This window comes from Bemisia tabaci, chromosome 1, assembly GCF_918797505.1.
Source record: "Bemisia tabaci chromosome 1, PGI_BMITA_v3".
NCBI classification, from domain to species: domain Eukaryota; kingdom Metazoa; phylum Arthropoda; class Insecta; order Hemiptera; family Aleyrodidae; genus Bemisia; species Bemisia tabaci.
The window spans coordinates 23,175,824-23,196,141 of NC_092793.1; the positions used below are offsets into that span (position 1 = coordinate 23,175,824).

The 20,318-nt window shown below is 39.5% G+C and overlaps 1 protein-coding gene across 2 annotated transcripts; it reads right to left on the minus strand.

Annotated features, from left to right (window-relative positions):
• Positions 1-1,756: 1,756 nt before the first annotated feature.
• LOC109041045 (acyl-CoA Delta-9 desaturase) lies at positions 1,757-18,288 on the minus strand. Of its 2 annotated transcripts, XM_019057203.2 has the most exons (6): positions 18,039-18,288; positions 13,150-13,441; positions 10,186-10,316; positions 8,698-8,903; positions 7,887-8,069; positions 1,757-2,260 (listed from the first exon to the last, which is right to left on the minus strand). In XM_019057203.2, the coding sequence occupies exons 2-6, from the start codon at positions 13,433-13,435 to the stop codon at positions 1,933-1,935; spliced, it is 1,134 nt and encodes a 377-aa protein (XP_018912748.2). In that variant the 5' UTR covers positions 13,436-13,441; positions 18,039-18,288; the 3' UTR covers positions 1,757-1,932. The 2 variants fall into 2 exon arrangements, with proteins under 2 accessions (XP_018912748.2, XP_018912749.2); XM_019057204.2 differs by lacking the exon at positions 18,039-18,288 and having other exon boundaries at positions 13,150-13,740.
• Positions 18,289-20,318: the final 2,030 nt, after the last annotated feature.

Sequence of the window (20,318 nt, forward strand, 5' to 3'; positions counted from 1 at the left end):
TCCTGAATTTTAATGAAGAAAAGACAGTATTTATGCTGATACATACTAGAATTAAATGTAATTGGAACTTCAATATATTCGTGGATGAAAGGCAATTAGAAGAAGTAAACGCACTAAAATATCTTGGACTCTACCTTGATAATAAATTAAACTTTGAAATGCATTGTGACAAAATAAGATCTAAAATAGCTTCGTCAATTTTTGTCCTGAGGATGTTAAGTAAATTCTGCGATAAAAAACTTCTTCTACTAGCCTATCACGCACTAGTCGAGTCTCATATAAATTACTGTATCAATACTTGGTCATGCGCGAGTAATAAACAGATAGAGAAAATCTTTATTCTCCAAAAAAAATCAATCAGAACCATTCTGAAACTGAAGCAAGATACATCATGCCGAGAACACTTCATAAAAAATGAGATATTAACATTACCGGCCAAAATAATTATGAGTCACTTAAAATTACTGGCTAAAAGGCTGAAGGGAGATAAGGCAGAGACACATGGGTATGGCACAAGATATCACCAATTTAGCAGTTTATCAAAGAACGACACATACCTAACAAAGGCATGGAAATTCTTTGATAAATTGCCAAATATTATACAGGAAAGCATATATAGTCCAACATTCGGTAAGCTGGCCACAAGGCATTTGATTGCAAAATGCCCGTACTCAATCAATGAATTTTTGAATGTCAATGAATGAATTTAAGACGATTTGTATGTAAATATGTTTATACCTATCAGTACCTTTATTTAGAAAATGACGTTTTTGTGAAGCCAAATGTGCAAAAAGCAAAAGAATAAATAAATAAAAATAATAAATAAATAAAAATAAATGTATGCTAAAAAAAAAAAAAAAAAAAAAAAAAAAAAAAAAAAAAAAAAAAAAAAAAAAAAAGTCATTTAAACCTATAAAAAAGGATATCGATAACCAGGGTATTCGCAACGAGCACCTTAATAATCGATTCTTTACCATAGCATCAAATGGGGAAATGTCGATAATCGATCATTCACGCCTCGCCCCTGATCAACGGTGACCCCAATAGGTAATGCCCGTTCGTAAGTCGCGTGTTTTTCTCCAAATTCGCACCTGTCCCTTTATGATTCGAGGGAATATCGCACGATGAGCCTCGCCGTATCATGATAGTTGGATAAAAACATGGCTTAGGGCTGGAGGGTAAATCCGCTGTTTTCCCAGAGATGACGCCTATGACTGCGCTGACAGCCTCAGGGAGAGGCCGTGCAGTTTTTGACGCTGCTCACGGCTGTGGCGGCTTTCACTTGCCTCTGTTTTTCTGGAATAGTCTGCTTTAGTGCCTATGCCATTCTTGCAATATTCGAACCAGCGAATTCCTTGGTTTCAATCAGAACAAATAAAATTTAGAGACTCGCATTGCTATCCTCCCTATAGTGTAGAAATTGCCTACTTTCAGAAGTCAACGCTCAGATTCGCTTAGTGATGAAATAAAATACTTGAGGAATTTGTTTAGCAATTTGTCAATTTGCAAAAGCTTGCTTAGAAATTAAGTTCTCACCAGACACCATTAGGCGAATTTCCCGCCAACAGAATTAAAACGTACGGGAAAAAACACAGAGTATACCCAACTTAAGAGACTCCTCTTTTAGTGAGAACCTCAAAAAGAGTCCTTCTTTGCGTATTTTTATGAAGTATTGGAGAAATGTGATTAGCAGATGAATAAAAACAAACGAATTATACAATGAGAAACAATTTTTAATAAAAATATACATGATATGTACATCTTTACGGCAATACAAACTATGATGAGAGATTGTGAGGTCTATCCTTTGGTTATTCATCAAGCACAATCGCAGCAAATCTTAGCAAAAGACGCTCCTGCTTATTAAAAGACTCACCTAAAAAATGTTTACCTCAAAGAAAAACCGGAAGCGTAGGCCCCCTATGAAGAGATTTATTCTTTTTTCAGCAAAATGATTGCGTGGTCCTTGTCTTTTTTGGACATGTCCTCGTCGTCCCAACCCCAGACCTCTCCCTCGTGGTTGTTTTTCCGGGTGCCCGTTCGGTTGGCCCTCTTGCGTATCAAACTCAGGGGGACCGTTTTTAAGTCGTAGGCCCAGCCGATCTTGGCGAAGAAGTCGATGAAAGCTGTAGTGGGGTTTGTTTGAAATTTCCCCAACTCAGCAGTCCTGTAATCCCACGGAAAGACGTGGTGGTAGTTGTGCCAGCCTTCTCCCAGGGACAAGAACGAAAGGCCTGCATTCTCTGTCGCTTTAATAAACCTGCAAGAAAATGCGGAGCACATATAAGTCATTAAAGTCAACTTATAGTCATTAAACCCAAGTAGCACGGATTACAATACATTTCTATTAGCGGGTAGAATTATTGTCATTGCGTCGGGTTCTTGAATATGCTGCGTATCTCCCACGGAAAGAAAATGTGTTTGGGATTATCCCCTAAAATTGTGTGAAGCTGCAAAGCAAAAGTAGAAGGCAAAGCATGCGAGTTTTTAGGACGAGCAAAAAGATTTTCTACAAAAAACCTTCCCGAGTCAATCCCTCGTCTACTAGTCCGAGAGCCAGACGACTTTGAGTGACAAACTCGGGATACATGTTTTGACCCCCTAAATCGATAGCCTTGCATGCACTGAAACGGAAAATTTTTGTCTGCCGCCCTCTAGCCTGTGCCATCACCCTCATCTAGGCCCTCAAAGTGGTCCAAAAAACACCATCTGGTGACAAACTCCTGACGCTCGGCAGACAAGTCTATTATTAAAGATCATACCCAGGGTGACTAGAAAAACTTTGTCTGCCACCCTCTAGCCTGTGCCATCACCCTCATCTAGGCCCTCAAAGTGGTCCAAAAAACACCATCTGGTGACAAACTCCTGACGCTTAGTGCGGTTGCAGATGTACTCCTGTGTGCAGCTTGTGTAATAAAGTTTGAATGATACATCATTCTCTTCGTTTTTTCGTGTAGAATCCGATTTTCGATGTTGTCAAGTCCAAAAATGATGCTGGTGCCCCCAATTCAAGATGGCGCCCAAAATGGCCGCCCCGGGGGTCAAAATTCCAAAATTTGAGAATATTGTCGAGTTTGGTATCCATTTATATGTAATTTTGGTCGTAGAATTCATATCTGGTGTCAAAAAATCATTTCAACCCCTTAGGGACCGTCAAATCCAAGATGGCGGCCAAAATTTCAACTTTAATGATAATTACCCAAGATGCACCTTTCACTGTCGAATGACGTGTCTTCATTCATGTTAATTAGGTCAGAAAACCTACAAGGGAGGTCTACAATGCCACTGCACCCTATGGAGGGCCAGGGTTCACCCCCTCCTACCCCCAATATGGCCGCCGCGGAGGGCATAAATAGTGACATTCTCTCAGAACGTCATAGTAGGTGTCGATTCCTATGTAATTTGAGGCGTAAATTCCAAATTTCAAGTCATAAATCGCAAATGTGAGACTTGCAATGGCTTATACCCTATATGGGGCCAGGGGAACCCCCTCAACCCCCTCTTCTTTCTAATATGGCTGCCATGGGGGGCATAAATAGTGAAATTCTCTCAGGACGTCATGTGAGGTGTCGATTCTTATGTAAGTAGAGGCTTAGATTCCGAATTCCAAGTTGAAAATCGCAAATTAGAGGTCTGGAATGCCATTTCACCCTACGCGGGGCCAGGAGCAGCCCCTTACCCTCTTCAAAACGGTCGCCGGGGGGGGGCATAGTTGCAGTGAAATTCTCTCAAAGCGGCATGTGAGGTGTCGATTCTCATGTAATTGAGGCGTAGATTCCGAATTCCAAGTCGGAAATCGTCAATATCTCAAAGTGACAAAAATACTTAAGCATGGCAATCGCTCTGGCCTTCATCTTGGAATAAAGAATGCATCTTGGGTTGGGTTCAGTTATGTCGAAAGAGCTGGAAATGAATCGGATAATTTAATGGTGATTGACATATTTCACCGGTGTTCTTTTTCAAATGTACACAGAGGATTCATATTGGTTTCTGGTTCTTTCATTATTAGATAACTGGATAATAGATGGTTCTTTTTGTAATCGATTTTCTTCTAGCAGGAGCGTGCGTTTTGTTGCAGATAACGCAGGAAACTGTAGGTGTCGCTTCTACTAGGAGACGAAACCCTGCGCTACAAAAAGCACTCAATTGTCCAGTTGTTTTAATTGCAATTAAACTGAGTGCGTTCATAAACAATAACATAGGAACTCTGAATGCAGATACATACTTCGTCGGCAAAAAAATTATATTTTTGTGGGAATTTTTAAAAATGAAAAAAACAGACGCCCATCTGAGTCCTTTGCGTACATAGAAAAAGAATACGCGTGAAATTTGTCAATTACCATTAAAATCACCAATTCATTTCCAGCTCTTTCGACAAAAATGAACCCAAGCAGCATTTTTAGTCCAAAATGTAGGCCAAAGCGGTTGCCATATTTAAGTATTTTCGTCACTATGGGATATTTACATGTTTTGACTTGTGATTCGAAATCCACGCCTCAGATTAAAAACAAATCGACACCTACTATGCCGCTTTGAGAGAATTTCACTGTTCCTATGTGGGCGAATATTGGAATAGCGGACATTTCAGGGTGAAAAAAGTCGATAAATCAAGTTCATAATTTCCCTTGGAAGTTATGTGTTTTCTTAATTCTGGACGATTTCTGGGATCTGAAAACGTATATGGTCCCAATGTTATCGGATATTTTTTTTAATACAGTTTTTCCTGTACAAACTCCAGCTATTTATGACGGTTATGAGCGTGTGACAGTCATGAGTTTCGCAACATAAATGCTGCACGAGCCGCCATCTATGGAAACGAACATATGAGCACCAGATCTCTATCTTGGATTTCTATCTTGGTATCTTGGTTTCTATCTTGGTATAAGGATATGCCCTTTAACACATGGCACGCATGATTTTAATGAAAAACATTTCCAAATATAAAAAAACTAGCGTGACGGTCGTGAGTTCCCAAGTAAACAGAATTATTACTTGCCAACTAATATTGTTCCGATTCACCAAAAACTTCAACCTGGTAATGATAAATACTTCGTCCCACTTCAGGCATCCCTGGGCATCACCGACGCCGACCGGATTCCGGTTGCGCTACTTACAAACAGTTTGGTAGGAGCATTTATCTCTAGAGTCTAGCTGTGACGGTCGTGAGTAAACTTTTTCGAACGTTCTTATCCGCTTGTGAAGGAATTATGATTGTCTTCTATTTATTTATTTATAATGAAGAAACGTATTACAGTATTTCATGATGTGCAAGTTCTCGAATAACGGTTTACTCTTTGAGTTGTAACAGTGCAAGCTAGGAACCCTATATAGTGTCGGAATGTCTGTGGTCGCAATGCGGGAGACAGTCGTGCGTTTGACATCATTCAAAGGGTAAAAATTACCAAAAAACAAGAACTTTAGCTAATTTTTTAATGTTTGTTTTTCGGAAAAAGTGTTTTCTTCATATAAAGGCCAAAAAAGTAGGAGTAGAACATATTTATATGCTAATAAAATACCAGGGACAAGAATGTACCTACCATATTTGAAATTTTCGCATATGTAATATATATGCCCCTCCCAGCGGCCGTTTTGGAGAGGAAAGGGGGTTGCTCTTGGCCCCCCGTAAGTGTGTAATGGCATTCCAGACCACCAATTTGCGAATTTCCGACTTAGAATTCGGAATCTACGCCTCAATTTACATTAGAATCGACACCTCACATGCCGCTTTGAGAGAATTTCACTGCAACTATGCTTCCCCCCGGCGACCGTTTTGAAGAGGGTAGGGGCTGCTCCTGGCCCCGCGTAGGGTGAAATGGCATTCCAGACCTCTAATTTGCGATTTTCAACTTGGAATTCGGAATCTAAGCCTCTACTTACATAAGAATCGACACCTCACATGACGTCCTGAGAGAATTTCACTATTTATGCCCCCCATGGCAGCCATATTAGAAAGAAGAGGGGGTTGAGGGGGTTCCCCTGGCCCCATATAGGGTATAAGCCATTGCAAGTCTCACATTTGCGATTTATGACTTGAAATTTGGAATTTACGCCTCAAATTACACAGGAATCGACACCTACTATGACGTTCTGAGAGAATGTCACTATTTATGCCCTCCGCGGCGGCCATATTGGGGGTAGGAGGGGGTGAACCCTGGCCCTCCATAGGGTGCAGTGGCATTGTAGACCTCCCTTGTAGGTTTTCTGACCTAATTAACATGAATGAAGACACGTCATTCGACAGTGAAAGGTGCATCTTGGGTAATTATCATTAAAGTTGAAATTTTGGCCGCCATCTTGGATTTGACGGTCCCTAAGGGGTTGAAATGATTTTTTGACACCAGATATGAATTCTACGACCAAAATTACATATAAATGGATACCAAACTCGACAATATTCTCAAATTTTGGAATTTTGACCCCCGGGGCGGCCATTTTGGGCGCCATCTTGAATTGGGGGCACCAGCATCATTTTTGGACTTGACAACATCGAAAATCGGATTCTACACGAAAAAACGAAGAGAATGATGTATCATTCAAACTTTATTACACAAGCTGCACACAGGAGTACATCTGCAACCGCACTAAGCGTCAGGAGTTTGTCACCAGATGGTGTTTTTTGGACCACTTTGAGGGCCTAGATGAGGGTGATGGCACAGGCTAGAGGGTGGCAGACAAAGTTTTTCTAGTCACCCTGGGTATGATCTTTAATAATAGACTTGTCTGCCGAGCGTCAGGAGTTTGTCACCAGATGGTGTTTTTTGGACCACTTTGAGGGCCTAGATGAGGGTGATGGCACAGGCTAGAGGGCGGCAGACAAAAATTTTCCGTTTCAGTGCATGCAAGGCTATCGATTTAGGGGGTCAAAACATGTATCCCGAGTTTGTCACTCAAAGTCGTCTGGCTCTCGGACTATACGTAGAGAGCCGCTCGAGTTGAAATATCACCCAGTACCTATATACTTCAGTCCTAATAATCAAGAAGTGAACATTAATCAAGAAAGGTTTAATTTAGTTCAACAAATCGTTATTTAAACGATTTTCTCGAGAGGATCTAGAAAAATTTAAGAGTATAACTTTTAGAAGCGTTGGATTACCCCTTGTAGAGTACTTGAAGCAGAGAAAAAAAGAGAGAGATTCTTGCATGAAATATCCCCTGATTTCTGCAACTCAGCACATCATATAAATATTATCATTTCTTAACGCCTAAGACTGCCCATCTGAACTCAAATCATGCTTGCAACTGCAACTATTTAGGTTTTACGATGTATTCTTGCTTATACAATGAATTGAGGGCTAAACGACTTCATTGGCATATGGCACAACAGTGCACAGCTCTACCTAGGGTTATAGTTTTGTCAGCAACACTATAACTTTTATTTTCAAGGTGATTCAAACGTTTGCCATTTTATGTGTCAGAGCGATGTGCGATATATAGCATCAATTCGTTCCATAATTTTAGCTACTTGTCATTTTTTTCGAATTTTGAGATCGCACTTCTGTTGTCATGAGACTAAAGAATTCATGTACCAAATTTGACAAAGAAATTCAACGTAATAAAGGCAGGGTTTTTTTAGAGAAAAAATATCGCATTTGATATTGAAACTGCACTCGAATGCGATATTTTTCCCTTGAAAAAACCCTGCCTTCATTACGTTGAATTTCTCTGTCAAATTTGGTACATGAATTCTTTAGTCTCATGACAACAGAAGTGTGATCTCAAAATTCGGGAAAATGACAAGTAGCTGAAATTATAGAACAAATTGATGCGATATATCGCACATCGCTCTGACACAAAAAATGACAACCGTCGAATCACCTTAACACGTCTAGAGACAACTGTTGATGTGCATTGTGCACCCTTTCGAACTAACTTTACAATCTACTTACTTGTCGTATGGACGTTGGCCCCAACGATGGGCACCGCTATTAACCAGCCAAATAATGTTCAAGACGAACGCATACCGTACTATAGCCACATACCACGCATTTTTCCATGTTTCCTCCCAGCAGTAAACAGGAACCACCGTCGGAATGATGAAACAGAATAACGTCACCATTTTCAGGAAGTGCCTGTGAATAGAAATTCGACATTTCATTATATAGCGTCTGATAAACAGACCAACTTTGCATTTGGATGGCGTCATCCAAGTTGCATGATGATCCAGCATCAATCGAACTATATCAGATGTTCACTAATTTCATTTTTTTTTCATACTCTTATTTTTGTTCTGCCAAACTTTTTTTCGAAGCTGGTTTTCGTTTTGATGACTCGTCAATATCATGCCAGCTAATTGGAATTTTTCCAGGAAATTTTGTGAATTAAAACATTTAAACCATTCACTTGTATAACATGCAGTGTTCGGGCATTTGATTTGGTTTGACATCATCCAAAGTCTGTTCTGGAATGTGAAAGTATTAGGGTCTGACATTTCCCCATCTCCTTCGATTGTCTACATTGTTTTTCGTTGTTTGGAGTAAAATCAACGTGAATGCACTAGTATTTATTTCATGCCACCGAATGATCGACTTGTCACTTAGATTCCCCCCCCCCCCCCCCCAAGAGAACAAAGCGCCGTCGATGTATTCGCAGTTGTTGACTATCTTTTCCACACTCTCGATTTCCATGTGGACCATTAATGATCCAGCTTCATCGTAGTGTGCCTATCGGTGCTTAAAAATTGCAGGCGAGTGCGTATACCTCTTTTGGAATTGGACGAGGGAATCGTCTTCGAGGTCTTTGATATCGATACGACTGCCCTTCCGCATTACGTCCGGATGTTTGCGACACAGGAGCCAGCCCACGTGTGAGAAGAAAAACCCTCTCTGTGAGTTGTGCGGGTCACCGTCTGTATCGCTAAATTTGTGGTGGGCCCTATGGTCCCGTACCCATTCGAATACGCTGTTCTGTCAATCAAAACAAACATCATGTTTAAAAGTGAGTCAACAACATGGTCAAAAGAGGGACCTGAAAGATTCATTATCTATTCTATAAGATCCGAGACCTCCTAAATTTCCGTATCTGGTAACGCTTCTTGTTAGTTCCAGCGTTCTACCGAGCCGATTTTCATGATTTTTGCTGACATCAACAGGCAATTGTCTCTAGATGAGCCCGCTTTATTCAGATTTTGAAAATATGACCCAGGTTTTTTTATATTATGTGGTATAGTTGCGAATTCTCCCATTTAAACAATGTAATTTTTTTTATTTTTTGTCATAGTTCGTTAGAGCGTTCTACTGGGCGGATTTCCATGATTTTTGCGGTTATCGACAGGTGATAGTCCCTAGATGAGCCCGCTGTAATCAGAATTTGAAAATAGGACCCATGTTTTTTTTATACTAGACGAGACCAGAAAGCTGAGAAAATGGCGCAAAATTTGAAATTCCCGCCAATGAAAAATGGCGGGAATTCCAAATTTAGCGGAAAATTGAAGTGAGCGGGAAATGTTGAATTTTGGTCTATTAGTAGGGTATGTGAATCGAAGGTATGCTCCTTCACTACAGACTGTCCAAAAGCGACGAAACGCTCCGTTCCGTTTAGTTTCAGTCTTTGCGTAAAGTTTGAAATAAATGCCGATTTTTTCATTCGATTCTTATTGGTCCAATTGCTCCCGGCCAGAGAGAGATAGGATAAATGGTATGGAGTCTGGTATGAACATCTTTTCATTTTTTTTTTTTTTGTAAATCTTTTGTCGACGCGGACCTAAGAGAACGCGAAGTGCCCTCTGGGGGTTGGGCCGCGTAGCGGCCAGGGGGCATAGCCCCCTAGCCCTAGTACTGTATATGGACGGATTTGACCAGAATCAGCCTAATCATATCATATGTTGCCTAATTTCCTCTTGTGTTTTTTTTTTCAACAAGCGAAGCTACTCGAAATTCCAGCTTGAAATCGTTATTCTAATTTGGGAAAGTTCTCAGGAAGCTCCAAGGCGTAATGCTCTTCGGTTCTCTGTTAGAAATTAAAACTTAAGAGGAGGTACAGACGGCCTGAAATAAATGCAATTACGCTGATTCTGGGTAACCCTGTGCATGTATAGGTAGCATAAAAGTCGCACAAGAACTCTTAGCACTTATGTGTAAATTAACAGCATTTCAATGATTCGGACCATAGATAATTTGATCATATCGCTATTTTCTCGATAATTTAAATGATGATGATTTTCAGTTTGTTCTTTATGCACATACTAACTTGAAAAGCGGATGAGTTGAGGATGATTAAAATTAGTTTCAACGGCCATTTGGCTTTGTATGCTCCATGTGACCACAATCTATGAGCTCCAGCTGTTATTCCAAGTATTCCTGCTTGATACATTAGAAAACCTGACGGCAAAATATTGATCCCAATATTAAATAATGGAAAAGTGAGAAGAAATACGCATCATTCTGCTGCATAAGCCTGCTTTGCAGGCAAATAATGAAATTTAGAGCTTGTGTCAACTGCTAGAACAAATTGTTAAGGTGATACGATGGACGCCATATTTTATGTCAGAACGGCATGCGATATATCGCATCAATTGGTTCCATTTTTTCAGTTACTCGTCATTTTTCTCCAATTCTGAGATCGCAATTTCGTTGTCAGGAGACTAAAGCACTCACTTACCAATTTTAACAAATAAATTCAACGTAATAAAGGCGTGGTTTTTTTAGAGAGAAAATATCGCATTCGAGTGCAGTTTCGATATCAGTTTCGAACGCGATGTTTTCTCTCTAAAAAAAACCACGCCTTTATTACGTTGAATTTCTTTGTTAAAATTGGTAAGTGAGTGCTTTAGTCTCCTGACAGCAAAATTGCGACATCAGAATTGGAGAAAAATGACGAGTAGCTGAAAAAATGGAACCAATTGATGCGATATATCGCATGCCGTTCTGACACAAAATATGGCGTCCATCGAATCACCTCAAGTGTTCAACTAGATTTATAAAAGTACCGAACCGGAAAAACCTGAAATAATCATTATTCATCAATAACCCACCGGCTAGCGATGTTTTTGTTTTTGATGCGTTTTGGCCGTCCGCCCATCTTCAGGATTTGATATACGCAACTGCTCGACTTTACTCATTTTCCTCGAATAGTGAAGTCTTGAGAAGTAGTTTCAGAAACTTTGGAGCACTTATCGACGGTGAAATTGCAACAATGTGTATCTTGGTTACGGTGTTCCGAAATCTCCACTCCTATTTAATTTTTGCTGGAAGACCAAAACAACATCATAGCTTGAAGTTTTCACAGAATATTTTTATATAGAGGCGAAAAATTACTGAAATTTTCAAAAAAATGACGTTCAGTAATTTTCCATGTAGAAAATGAAGTATGACAGGGAGTCTGCCGTGCCAAGGAAAAACGTCGTATGAACCTTCAGGCGTTGCCAAATTTCCGGTAGTAAATCACGACTTTTCGGGATTTGTTGACATTTTTTCTCCAATTTTTTGGCAATTCTGATTGCAATTTTATCTAAAGTTCTTGAAAATTTCTCAGAAAAATATTCATGACTTTCTTCAAAAATAAACATTTTATCGAAGGAAATGTGGCAACTCTTGAATATTCATACGGCGTTTTCCCTTAGCACGGCAGAAGTCTGAAACGTCGAATACCGAGATACGCATTTCTGCAGTTTCACCATCGATATTTGATAAAGGGATACCAATCTTACACTCCGAGTTTTAAAATAGCTAAAAATATTCCTTTCTACTTTCATAGCCTTTCTCGCAACATAAATAACATAATAATATGTTTAGACCCTTGCAAAAAAAGAAGTTAAAAAAAGAAAAGAGGAAACATAAGAGGGAATAATGTTTGTTTCAATGTAGAAGAGTTCCAATCCTAGTAAGAGCAATTGAATGCCTGGCATAAAAAACGACCATCTGGAAAATATGAAAACCTTGTTTTGTTACGAGGATTTGGAAGGTTGGCATAAACTTTCTGAATCCTCCCCAAACAGCATAATGCAACAAAAATATTGAAGTAATTTTGAATTTTAATGAAATAAAACTGTAATTTTTTTATCATGGAATCGCAATTTTCTACATAAGATGGATAAACTTTCTGAAGCCTGCCCAAGTAGCATAATGCAACGAAAATATTGAAATAATTTTACACTTTAGTGAAATAAAACTGAAATTCTTTTTCCATTCAATGTCGATATTTTTATGTAATATGGTCATTTAATACCAGTTTTATACGAGCAAAATAATGGATTCCTGCGTGTGAGAAAGGTCATTTTAATTGCAATAAATGTCAACAGGTAGAGTCCCTTCAATTAGTGAATAAGCAACATACACAACACTCGCATGCGATTGCAATTGATTATAACCTATGCTATTTGGGTTTAAACCGATGAACCATTAGACAAGGAAGGTACGTCATATAGCACCTCAGTACGTGTTCTCATGAGAGTTATAGGTACATAGAATACTATAGACGTATTAGATCTCTTCAAAAACTCAGAAAAGAGAAAAGAGCTGTTTTTTAGAATGCCAATTTATACTTTCCGCTTACAAAATACCAACATCTACTCGAATCAAACAGAGCATTTAACTCATTTTGGATCACTTTTCAACGGAGCATTTTCCTGTGTGTTGTTTGATTTACAAGATTAGAGATACTCCACATTTTTAGAGGAAGGAAATGAGTGTGAAGCCATACTCCAATTATTTTCCAAACGCATACGATGTTTTCAATGAGTAACTTAACTTGTAAGTTGATTGTGGTCGCGGCAAGGTCGAATTTACCATTTACAATGCAAGGTACAACCGGTAATTTCTCACCTGTGACATACTTTTAAACTTTCAAAGTTTTCGACATTTTCCACGTGCTATATATAAAATTCTAATGAGGAGACATACACTTGTGTTGACTTACTTTTTGTTCCGGTCCGATTCAACATAAGTGATAATGACATCCGACAAAATGAAAAAACCCTAGTTTAGAGGAGACATACCTTTGAAACGCATAATTCCTACCCTGTTATGTGGTCGACAAAATCGTTTATTTACTTATGAACGTAGAAAGTTCATGACAGCGTAAAGGGTGCAGACTGATTTAAATGCAGTAAAGCTTTCTGGGACGAAAAATATACAAATGACTGCAGTCTTTACGCGGCTTTTCTAATTTCAACCGGTCTGTTGATCATACGGAGAGAAGCGAGAATGTACTTACCCCATACGATTGTCTGAATTTTAGCGGACGTGAATATCAGGTAAATGCCGTAAATTGCCTTTAGGTGCAAGATGGAGCAAAATATGACGTTTTTCCAGACTATCCTGACTCTGTAAGCTTCTTGTTTCGAGTGATCTACAGTTTGTTCCTCGATCGCAGGTACTGGTTTTGGTTCGGTCCGAGCTTTCGTTTTCCCACGCTCTTTTTGCTCGTTGAAAAGGGGTTCCACTGATTCGGGCCCCAGCGAAAGACGAGCCGCCGTGTTTAGCATGTTAGACGGCGCCATCGTGGTCTATGACAAATAAAAAACTGTTGAAACTAGTCAAGTCTGAAAGTTTGATTCGAGGAAAAATTATTGTTAAAAGTCCGGGCACGGAAATTGTGGCTGTGACCAGTTTTTTGTTTTACTACTTCAAATAGCCCACAAGGGCTAATCCCACGCTTTAAGTCCCACCCCTCCTCCGTCCCTACTGAACCAGTCCCAGGCAACCATTGTTTGAGACCATCAAACTCGGGTCGCCTGGCCGGGAATCGAACCCGGGACCTCCCGATCATAGAGCAAGCGCTGCAACCACTACACCATAGGAGGCCGCCAGTGGCGATTTTTGTGAGTTGAAAACAGGGTTCTCTTTCCGTTTAAATGTATAGGTATATAAGATAATCGATTCAAATACGAGGAGGAAAAATAGGGTTAGTCTTCATTGATTTCCTGTTTTTTCCCCCCTAATATTTGGGTATTATAGAATTTTGGTGTGTAGAGTAGAGTCTTTTTCATCCTAAAGTTTCCATTTTGGCGCGTATACGTAGTATACCGCCTTTGCGATCGTTTCGAACCCTGCTCGATACAATAACCGAGTCCCTTAGTTCCTTACCGAAAAGTGACTACCGCGAACTTCTGAGATTTTCCAAAGCGTGTAAAAAGTTTATTTATCCGTCAATAATTATGATTTAAAGTTGTTTCTCATTCTGGGGCTCTCTAGTTTATGTGCAGTGAATACCAAGAGTCTACGTTACTTGGTTTTCTTAAAAAAAGCCTAAGAGTACGACGCGCTGATTTAAAATATGCATATATAAGCAGAATCAAGCGAACTGATTCGAGGATGGCTGAGCAGGTCGGCACTCTCGGAATGAGAATTTAACTCCTCCGTTTTGTTCAAAACGTTGCTTTGACAGATCTCCACACCTCTGTTATACTTTTCAAAAGTTGGTACCCGTGCTCTGATAGTGCTGTTCATCTGACAACAATGTCAGTGTCAGCTGATAATAATATTTTTATCATATGAGGTTAATAAAAAGTTTTCAGTCAGTCTTTGACATCCTGAATAATTGTCTTGGTATTTATTTACTAATTTTACAGAATTATATTTTATTTCTTATTAAAACTAAGAAATACAGTGCAATCTGTGTAAGTGCAATCTGTGATGAGCCTCGAGACTCATTAGACCATTAGCTAAACGTGGCTCATACAGGAATCCACTTACCCCTCTCTTCCCCACGCTCCTGATCACTGCGTCGGCGTCTCGACGAACAATAGCTAATGACGGTCGCCAAGCTAGGCCGGGATCCTCAGCCCCTCGCCCAATTACTTACGCTTCATTAACCATTTCACCGTCACGCTAGGATTCGCCCAATTTTCAAAAAAAATTGTTTCGCGAGTTTTTAGCAATTTTTTCCTTACTCTCCGTTGAAACACGAATTAAAAGAGGTCTCATTCATAAAAATCGGCCAAATAGAAGAGAAGTTACAGTATTCGAAATCCGAAGAAATCAACAAAACTTCTCCAAACAAAAAATAAAATGAAGGGGGAAAAAAAGAAATGTATAAATTACAATTTAATATGATTGACCTCAGAATGTGACAAGCAATTCAATTATAAAAAGGAGAAAAAATTGAGTGAAATTACAAAAAATTAGCCTCTTGCAAGGGGCTTCCTTGTATGAGTTTTGACCTGAAGACAAGTAAATCCCGTTACATTATTAAAACGAAATTGACTCCATAGTTTAATGCCTTAGTTTCTTGAATACGATTATTTTAAGCTCTCGAAAATTTATACCAGCAATTTTACCCATGGGGTGATTTCCTGAGAGCTGATAATATCACGAATTTCTCATAGAGCCCTTCAAAAATGGCTTGCTTTTTGGGCAGCCGATTCGGCCATCAAACCGGGGTTTAAATGGAAGCTGATAATAACACAAAGCTCTGAGAAAAATTTTGAGATGAGTATAGGAACGGTTTGTAAATTACGAGGAGAGGCGGGCATTCTGTTCAGCATATCGATACATAAGTATTTTCACACGTAGAATTTAATTTTCACGTCAGGGAGTCGACATATTTTGATTTTTTCGATTTTATACGGAAAATGTATGGTTTTTCGGGATTGAAATTACTTACAATTGTTTCATGAAAAATGAATGCACCCAAAATGACTATAGCATTTTGACTTTCACATACGTGCACTCACTAAATCGATTGGTAAATTCAAAGAGTGGGTACATCGACCTGGTATATCAAGTTTCTGCAATTTTTCACGGCAAATCGGTAGATTTTCGGGATGTGGATTGCTTACTTTCAATTCATGAATGAATAAAGCATGGACATGGTTAGCTTCTTTGCATGAAAAGACGTTTAAAATAAAAAAATCAAGACATATTTAATACAATTGCATTTATATCGAGTAAATCTCTTTTCAATAATATAACGGGATTTATAATACCGGTGATTTGGGTATTTTAGCCCCAAAATACCTTTAAATCGACTTTATCTTCTAGGAGTTCGACAGAATTTTTCCTTTCTTCGCTTAAATTTTTCCGTAGCACTTTTCTTCAAGAATCTGATAAGATTTTGCTTGAGGCAGATCAAAAAACTTAAATTTGTTCGAATAGCTTTCTAGATTCACAATACACGGTCTCGTCAAGGTGCGTCGTTGACCTTGCACTGTTGGATCGTGAATTCTCTTGTTGTGCTGCTTGCCTTTTTTGAAATCTCTGTAAATGAAAACTAAAGGGGTTGATATGTGCGAGTTAATGACGCGCCTTATCAACACATTGTGTTGGAGTTCACTGCTTGTTTTTCTTCTCTCTTAAATTAATATCTTGGGTTTTTCGTAAGTAGGGGGGGGGGGGGGGGTTAGAAAGTGTTGTCAACATACGAAAATTTTCACCGGGAAGAGAGCTTGAGGGGAGAATTTGGGGCATTGTCGAGTGAGGGTCTGAAGGGCACCCTTCAAACAGAAGGAACCCCAAAAAAGGGAACCCAGAAAACCCCGGATTGAATCTGTAGCAGTTTTAATTCAATGCCTATGGGCTCCTTGAGAATCAAAATCGACAGAGTTAACTCATTTTAGGGACCATCCATAAATTACGTAAGGCGCTTTTCCCCATTTTTAGACCCCCCTCCCCCTCCGTATGGCACCGTAAGGCATCCCTTACCCCACCCCCACCCTCCTCTAAAAATTACGTAAGGCTCGACTGACCCCCTCCCCTTTTTGAATTATCGCAGATCCAAGTATTACGTTTTCTTTTAGAAAAACAATAAAGTTTTTAGGCCAACATATTTATCAGTGAAACTAAATTTTGAAGTAAGTTCATAGAAAATATTAATGATACAATTAATTTACTAAATTAAAATATGTGGAGCAAAATTAATGAATTTTTTTTTTTTACTTTGGAATAGTTAAAAGTATAAATTTGACGTAAGGATGAAGTCACTACTCATCATCCCAAGAAGTGAAGAAGTGGGAATCAAGAGAAATGACAGGAGCATGATCCGGTTGGTCAGCAATCGGTGATGTGCCGATTTCCTCTATTTCATCTTGAATTTTATTATCAACCTGACGAAAAATCTTTAAATATTAGAGTCCCTTTATACCCAGAGTAACGACAACTCGATTATCAGCTGACTGGCAGCCGACCATTGGCTGGCCATGGAGGCCGAAAACTAGTGCACTCAAACGAACGATATTGGGGGATAAGGATCAGGAATCCTGCGATGTCTATCACACAGAAACAACAACATCAACAAATTGATCAATTAAAAAGAAAATGAGATTGGTTTGTGAATAATTTCTTAATCTATTTTCATTTTGGACCGATGGCAATAACAATTTACTCTTGATAAACCACAATTAGGTAATATTTTCATTATTCTTGTTCACATACGAGGTACCGCCATCTTGGTGCACTAGTTTCGGCCCTCCATGAGCGAGAACCAATCAGAATTGGATTTTTTTTTAGGCCACTTTCAGCCCAATCCTGGTCCAACCAAAAGTGAGTTGTCGTTACTCTGGGTATAAAGGGACTCTATTAAATATAGGCTGAAAAGCTTACGTAAGGCTCAGCCCCCCCCCTCCCCTCGTAAGGCACCGTAAGGCTGTTTTAGACCCCCCCCCCCCCCAAAAAGCCTTACGTAATTTATGGACGGCCCCTCACCGCAAACTTCAACTATTTCCTAAACATCCTTTAACCTCGACGTATGTTATACGCGGCCTCCCTATGGAAAGGGTCTAATCACGGAAAGTGACTACGAACACCGTTGGCTGAAGTCGAAAAAGCGGATCTTCATTAACGACTTCGCAAATCTCCGCTCATTATTCAGTTTTGAAAAAAGACTATTGCTATAGTAAGGCTATAGTGCTTGATGTAACAGGTATCTTCCTACTTCGAATTTTTAGCAAAAAATCAAGGGACGCAAATACTAACTAAACGTCTTTTTGCTGAAAAGAATTTTGCGAAAATGAATAAAATGCGAAAAGGAATGAAGACACAAACTAATGTTTTCCCATATCTTCCTTTGATTTCATTTATTTTCATTAAGTTCCTTACAGCATAAGTACGTCCAATTTTCTGATGGAAAGGTCGTTATGAATCACAATGTTAAATTTGGTCTCTTACCTGGTCACCACGCCGTTGACTATCAAACGAAGTGCAATTTGGTGCAGTGTGGCGTTATATAGGACCGTCAACTTGCTTCTCAAGAACAAGGTGAACGAGAAATACACACTGCACCGATATGATGAGATCAATACCGTTAAAAAAAAATTCGTAGAGATTTGCAGAAATAACTCCCGCTGTGAATCAACGGCGACCCCTAACGGAACCGACCTTTCGTAAGACATGTTATCCGCTGATTCGGCGCTTGGACCGCGTTAAGCAGAAGGGAACCAAGCCGCATCAGCTGTTGCCAAATTTAAGCGGGCAAATTAGGTTTTTACACGAAACCGGTCGTGCAGATGTTGGTGTAATTTTCATTGAATTTTTTGCATAGTGCGAAGCAATTTCCTCAAACTGTTCGAAATAATCCGCACAAACGCTCTCTTGTAAAAAATTAACCTGGCCACTTAAATTTGGCAAAAGCTGATGTGGCTTCGTCCCTTTCTTCTTAATGCAATCCAATTTTCATTCGGTTGAGTGGAGTATTGCGCATTCCACTGCAGCCGGGGCATGGTAGTTGGATGTGAACATGCATGGCTTAAAAAAATGTGGAGGGTAAAACCGCGTTTTCCTCGAAAGGGCGCGTCTACGAGCGCTAGCGGCCCCGGAAAACACGCGCAGATTTCAACGCTGCTCACAGCTGTGACGCTTTTAACTTGCCTCCGTTTTCTTAGAATACGTCGTTTTTGCGATAATGGAGATGTTGCATGTTTGAGGAATTTGCGATTTGACTGTTGATTCTCATGTAAAAGTTCGCGAGGAACACGATGGTGCCACTGGTTTTCTCTGAAATCAACTCCCAAGCTCAAAAAAGCTCTCAAGTTGAGGCCAAAATGGAGGGGATATCCGACGCTATCCTGAGAGTACACCTCTACATCTATACGAACTCTCCATGCAAAGATAGAGAGCAAATACATTAGCAGGGATGCCGTGTTTTCAGTTTTAGAGTCCCCAAATAAAGTGGCTGCCCTGTCAATGTATTTGCTCCCTATCTTTGCATGGAGAGTTCGTCTTGATGAAGAGGTGGACTCTCAGGATAGCGTGGGATATCCCCTCCATTTTGGCCTTAATTTGAGAGCTTTTTTTGAGCTTGGGAGTTGATTTCAGAGAAAACTAGTGGCACCGTCGTATTTCTCGCGAACTTTTAACGAAGAATCAACAGTCAAATCGCAAATTCCTCACACATGCAACATCTCCATTGATAAATCGATTTTTCATGGCTATCAGAGCAAACAAATTTTACTACTAACATTTCATCATAAATTATGCTAAATACTTACGCAGTGGATTGCCAATCTACAAAATACAAAAAAAGGAACTCATAATCCAATTGTGTACCCTTCTTTTTATATTAATCGTTCGAGAAGTTATTGAATTTCGTTTCTCGTTTATCTCCATTTCCTCGTAATTGAGATTTTGTTGACTCTATGGCAAATTATTAATCAGCTATTGTCTGAGGTTTGTTCTTTTTTTATACTATTAATTCATTGACGAAAGGATTGGCCCCGGAGGCCTTTTTTCTCCTTATTCCTTTTTAAACATGCCGTAATTGGGAAAATACTTACAAACAATATTTCTTTCATAAAGAAATAAAAAACTTTAAAAATTATACTTTATGGCAATGCGCCACCATGAAACATGTGGTGTCTCGATTGCCGCTTTTTGGCGCGTATACGTAGTATACCGCCTTTGCGATCGTTTCGAACCCTGCTCGATACAATAACCGAGTCCCTTAGTTCCTTACCGAAAAGTGACTACCGCGAACTTCTGAGATTTTCCAAAGCGTGTAAAAAGTTTATTTATCCATCAATAATTATGATTTAAAGTTGTTTCTCATTCTGGGGCTCATTAGTTTATGTGCAGTGAATACCAAGAGTCTACGTTACTTGGTTTTTTCAAAAAAAGCCTAAGAATGCGACGCGCTGATTTAAATTATGCATATATAAGCAGAATCAAGCGAATTGATTCGAGGATGGCTGAGCAGGTCGGCACTCTCGAAATGAGAATTTAACTCCTCCGTTTTGTTCAAAACGTTGCTTTGACAGATCTGTAACCTCGGTTATAATTTCCAAAAGTTGGTACCCGTGCTCTGATAGTGCAATCTGTGTAAGTGCAATCTGTGATGAGCCTCGAGACTCAATAGACCATTAGCTAAACGTGGCTCATACAGGAATCCACTTACCCCTCTCTTTCCCACGCTCCTGCTCACTGCGTCGGCGTCTCGACGAACAATAGCTAATG

Excerpts from the sequence above, each read along its gene's own strand:
- LOC109041045 (XM_019057203.2), bottom strand. The coding sequence starts at position 13,435 with ATGGCGCCGTCTAACATGCTAAACACGGCGGCTCGTCTTTCGCTGGGG. Across the intron at positions 10,317-13,149 it reads AATTCAGACAATCGTATGGG|GTTTTCTAATGTATCAAGCA; the intron begins GTAAGTACATTC and ends TTTTGCCGTCAG. Across the intron at positions 8,070-8,697 it reads CTCGTCCAATTCCAAAAGAG|GCACTTCCTGAAAATGGTGA; the intron begins GTATACGCACTC and ends TTCTATTCACAG.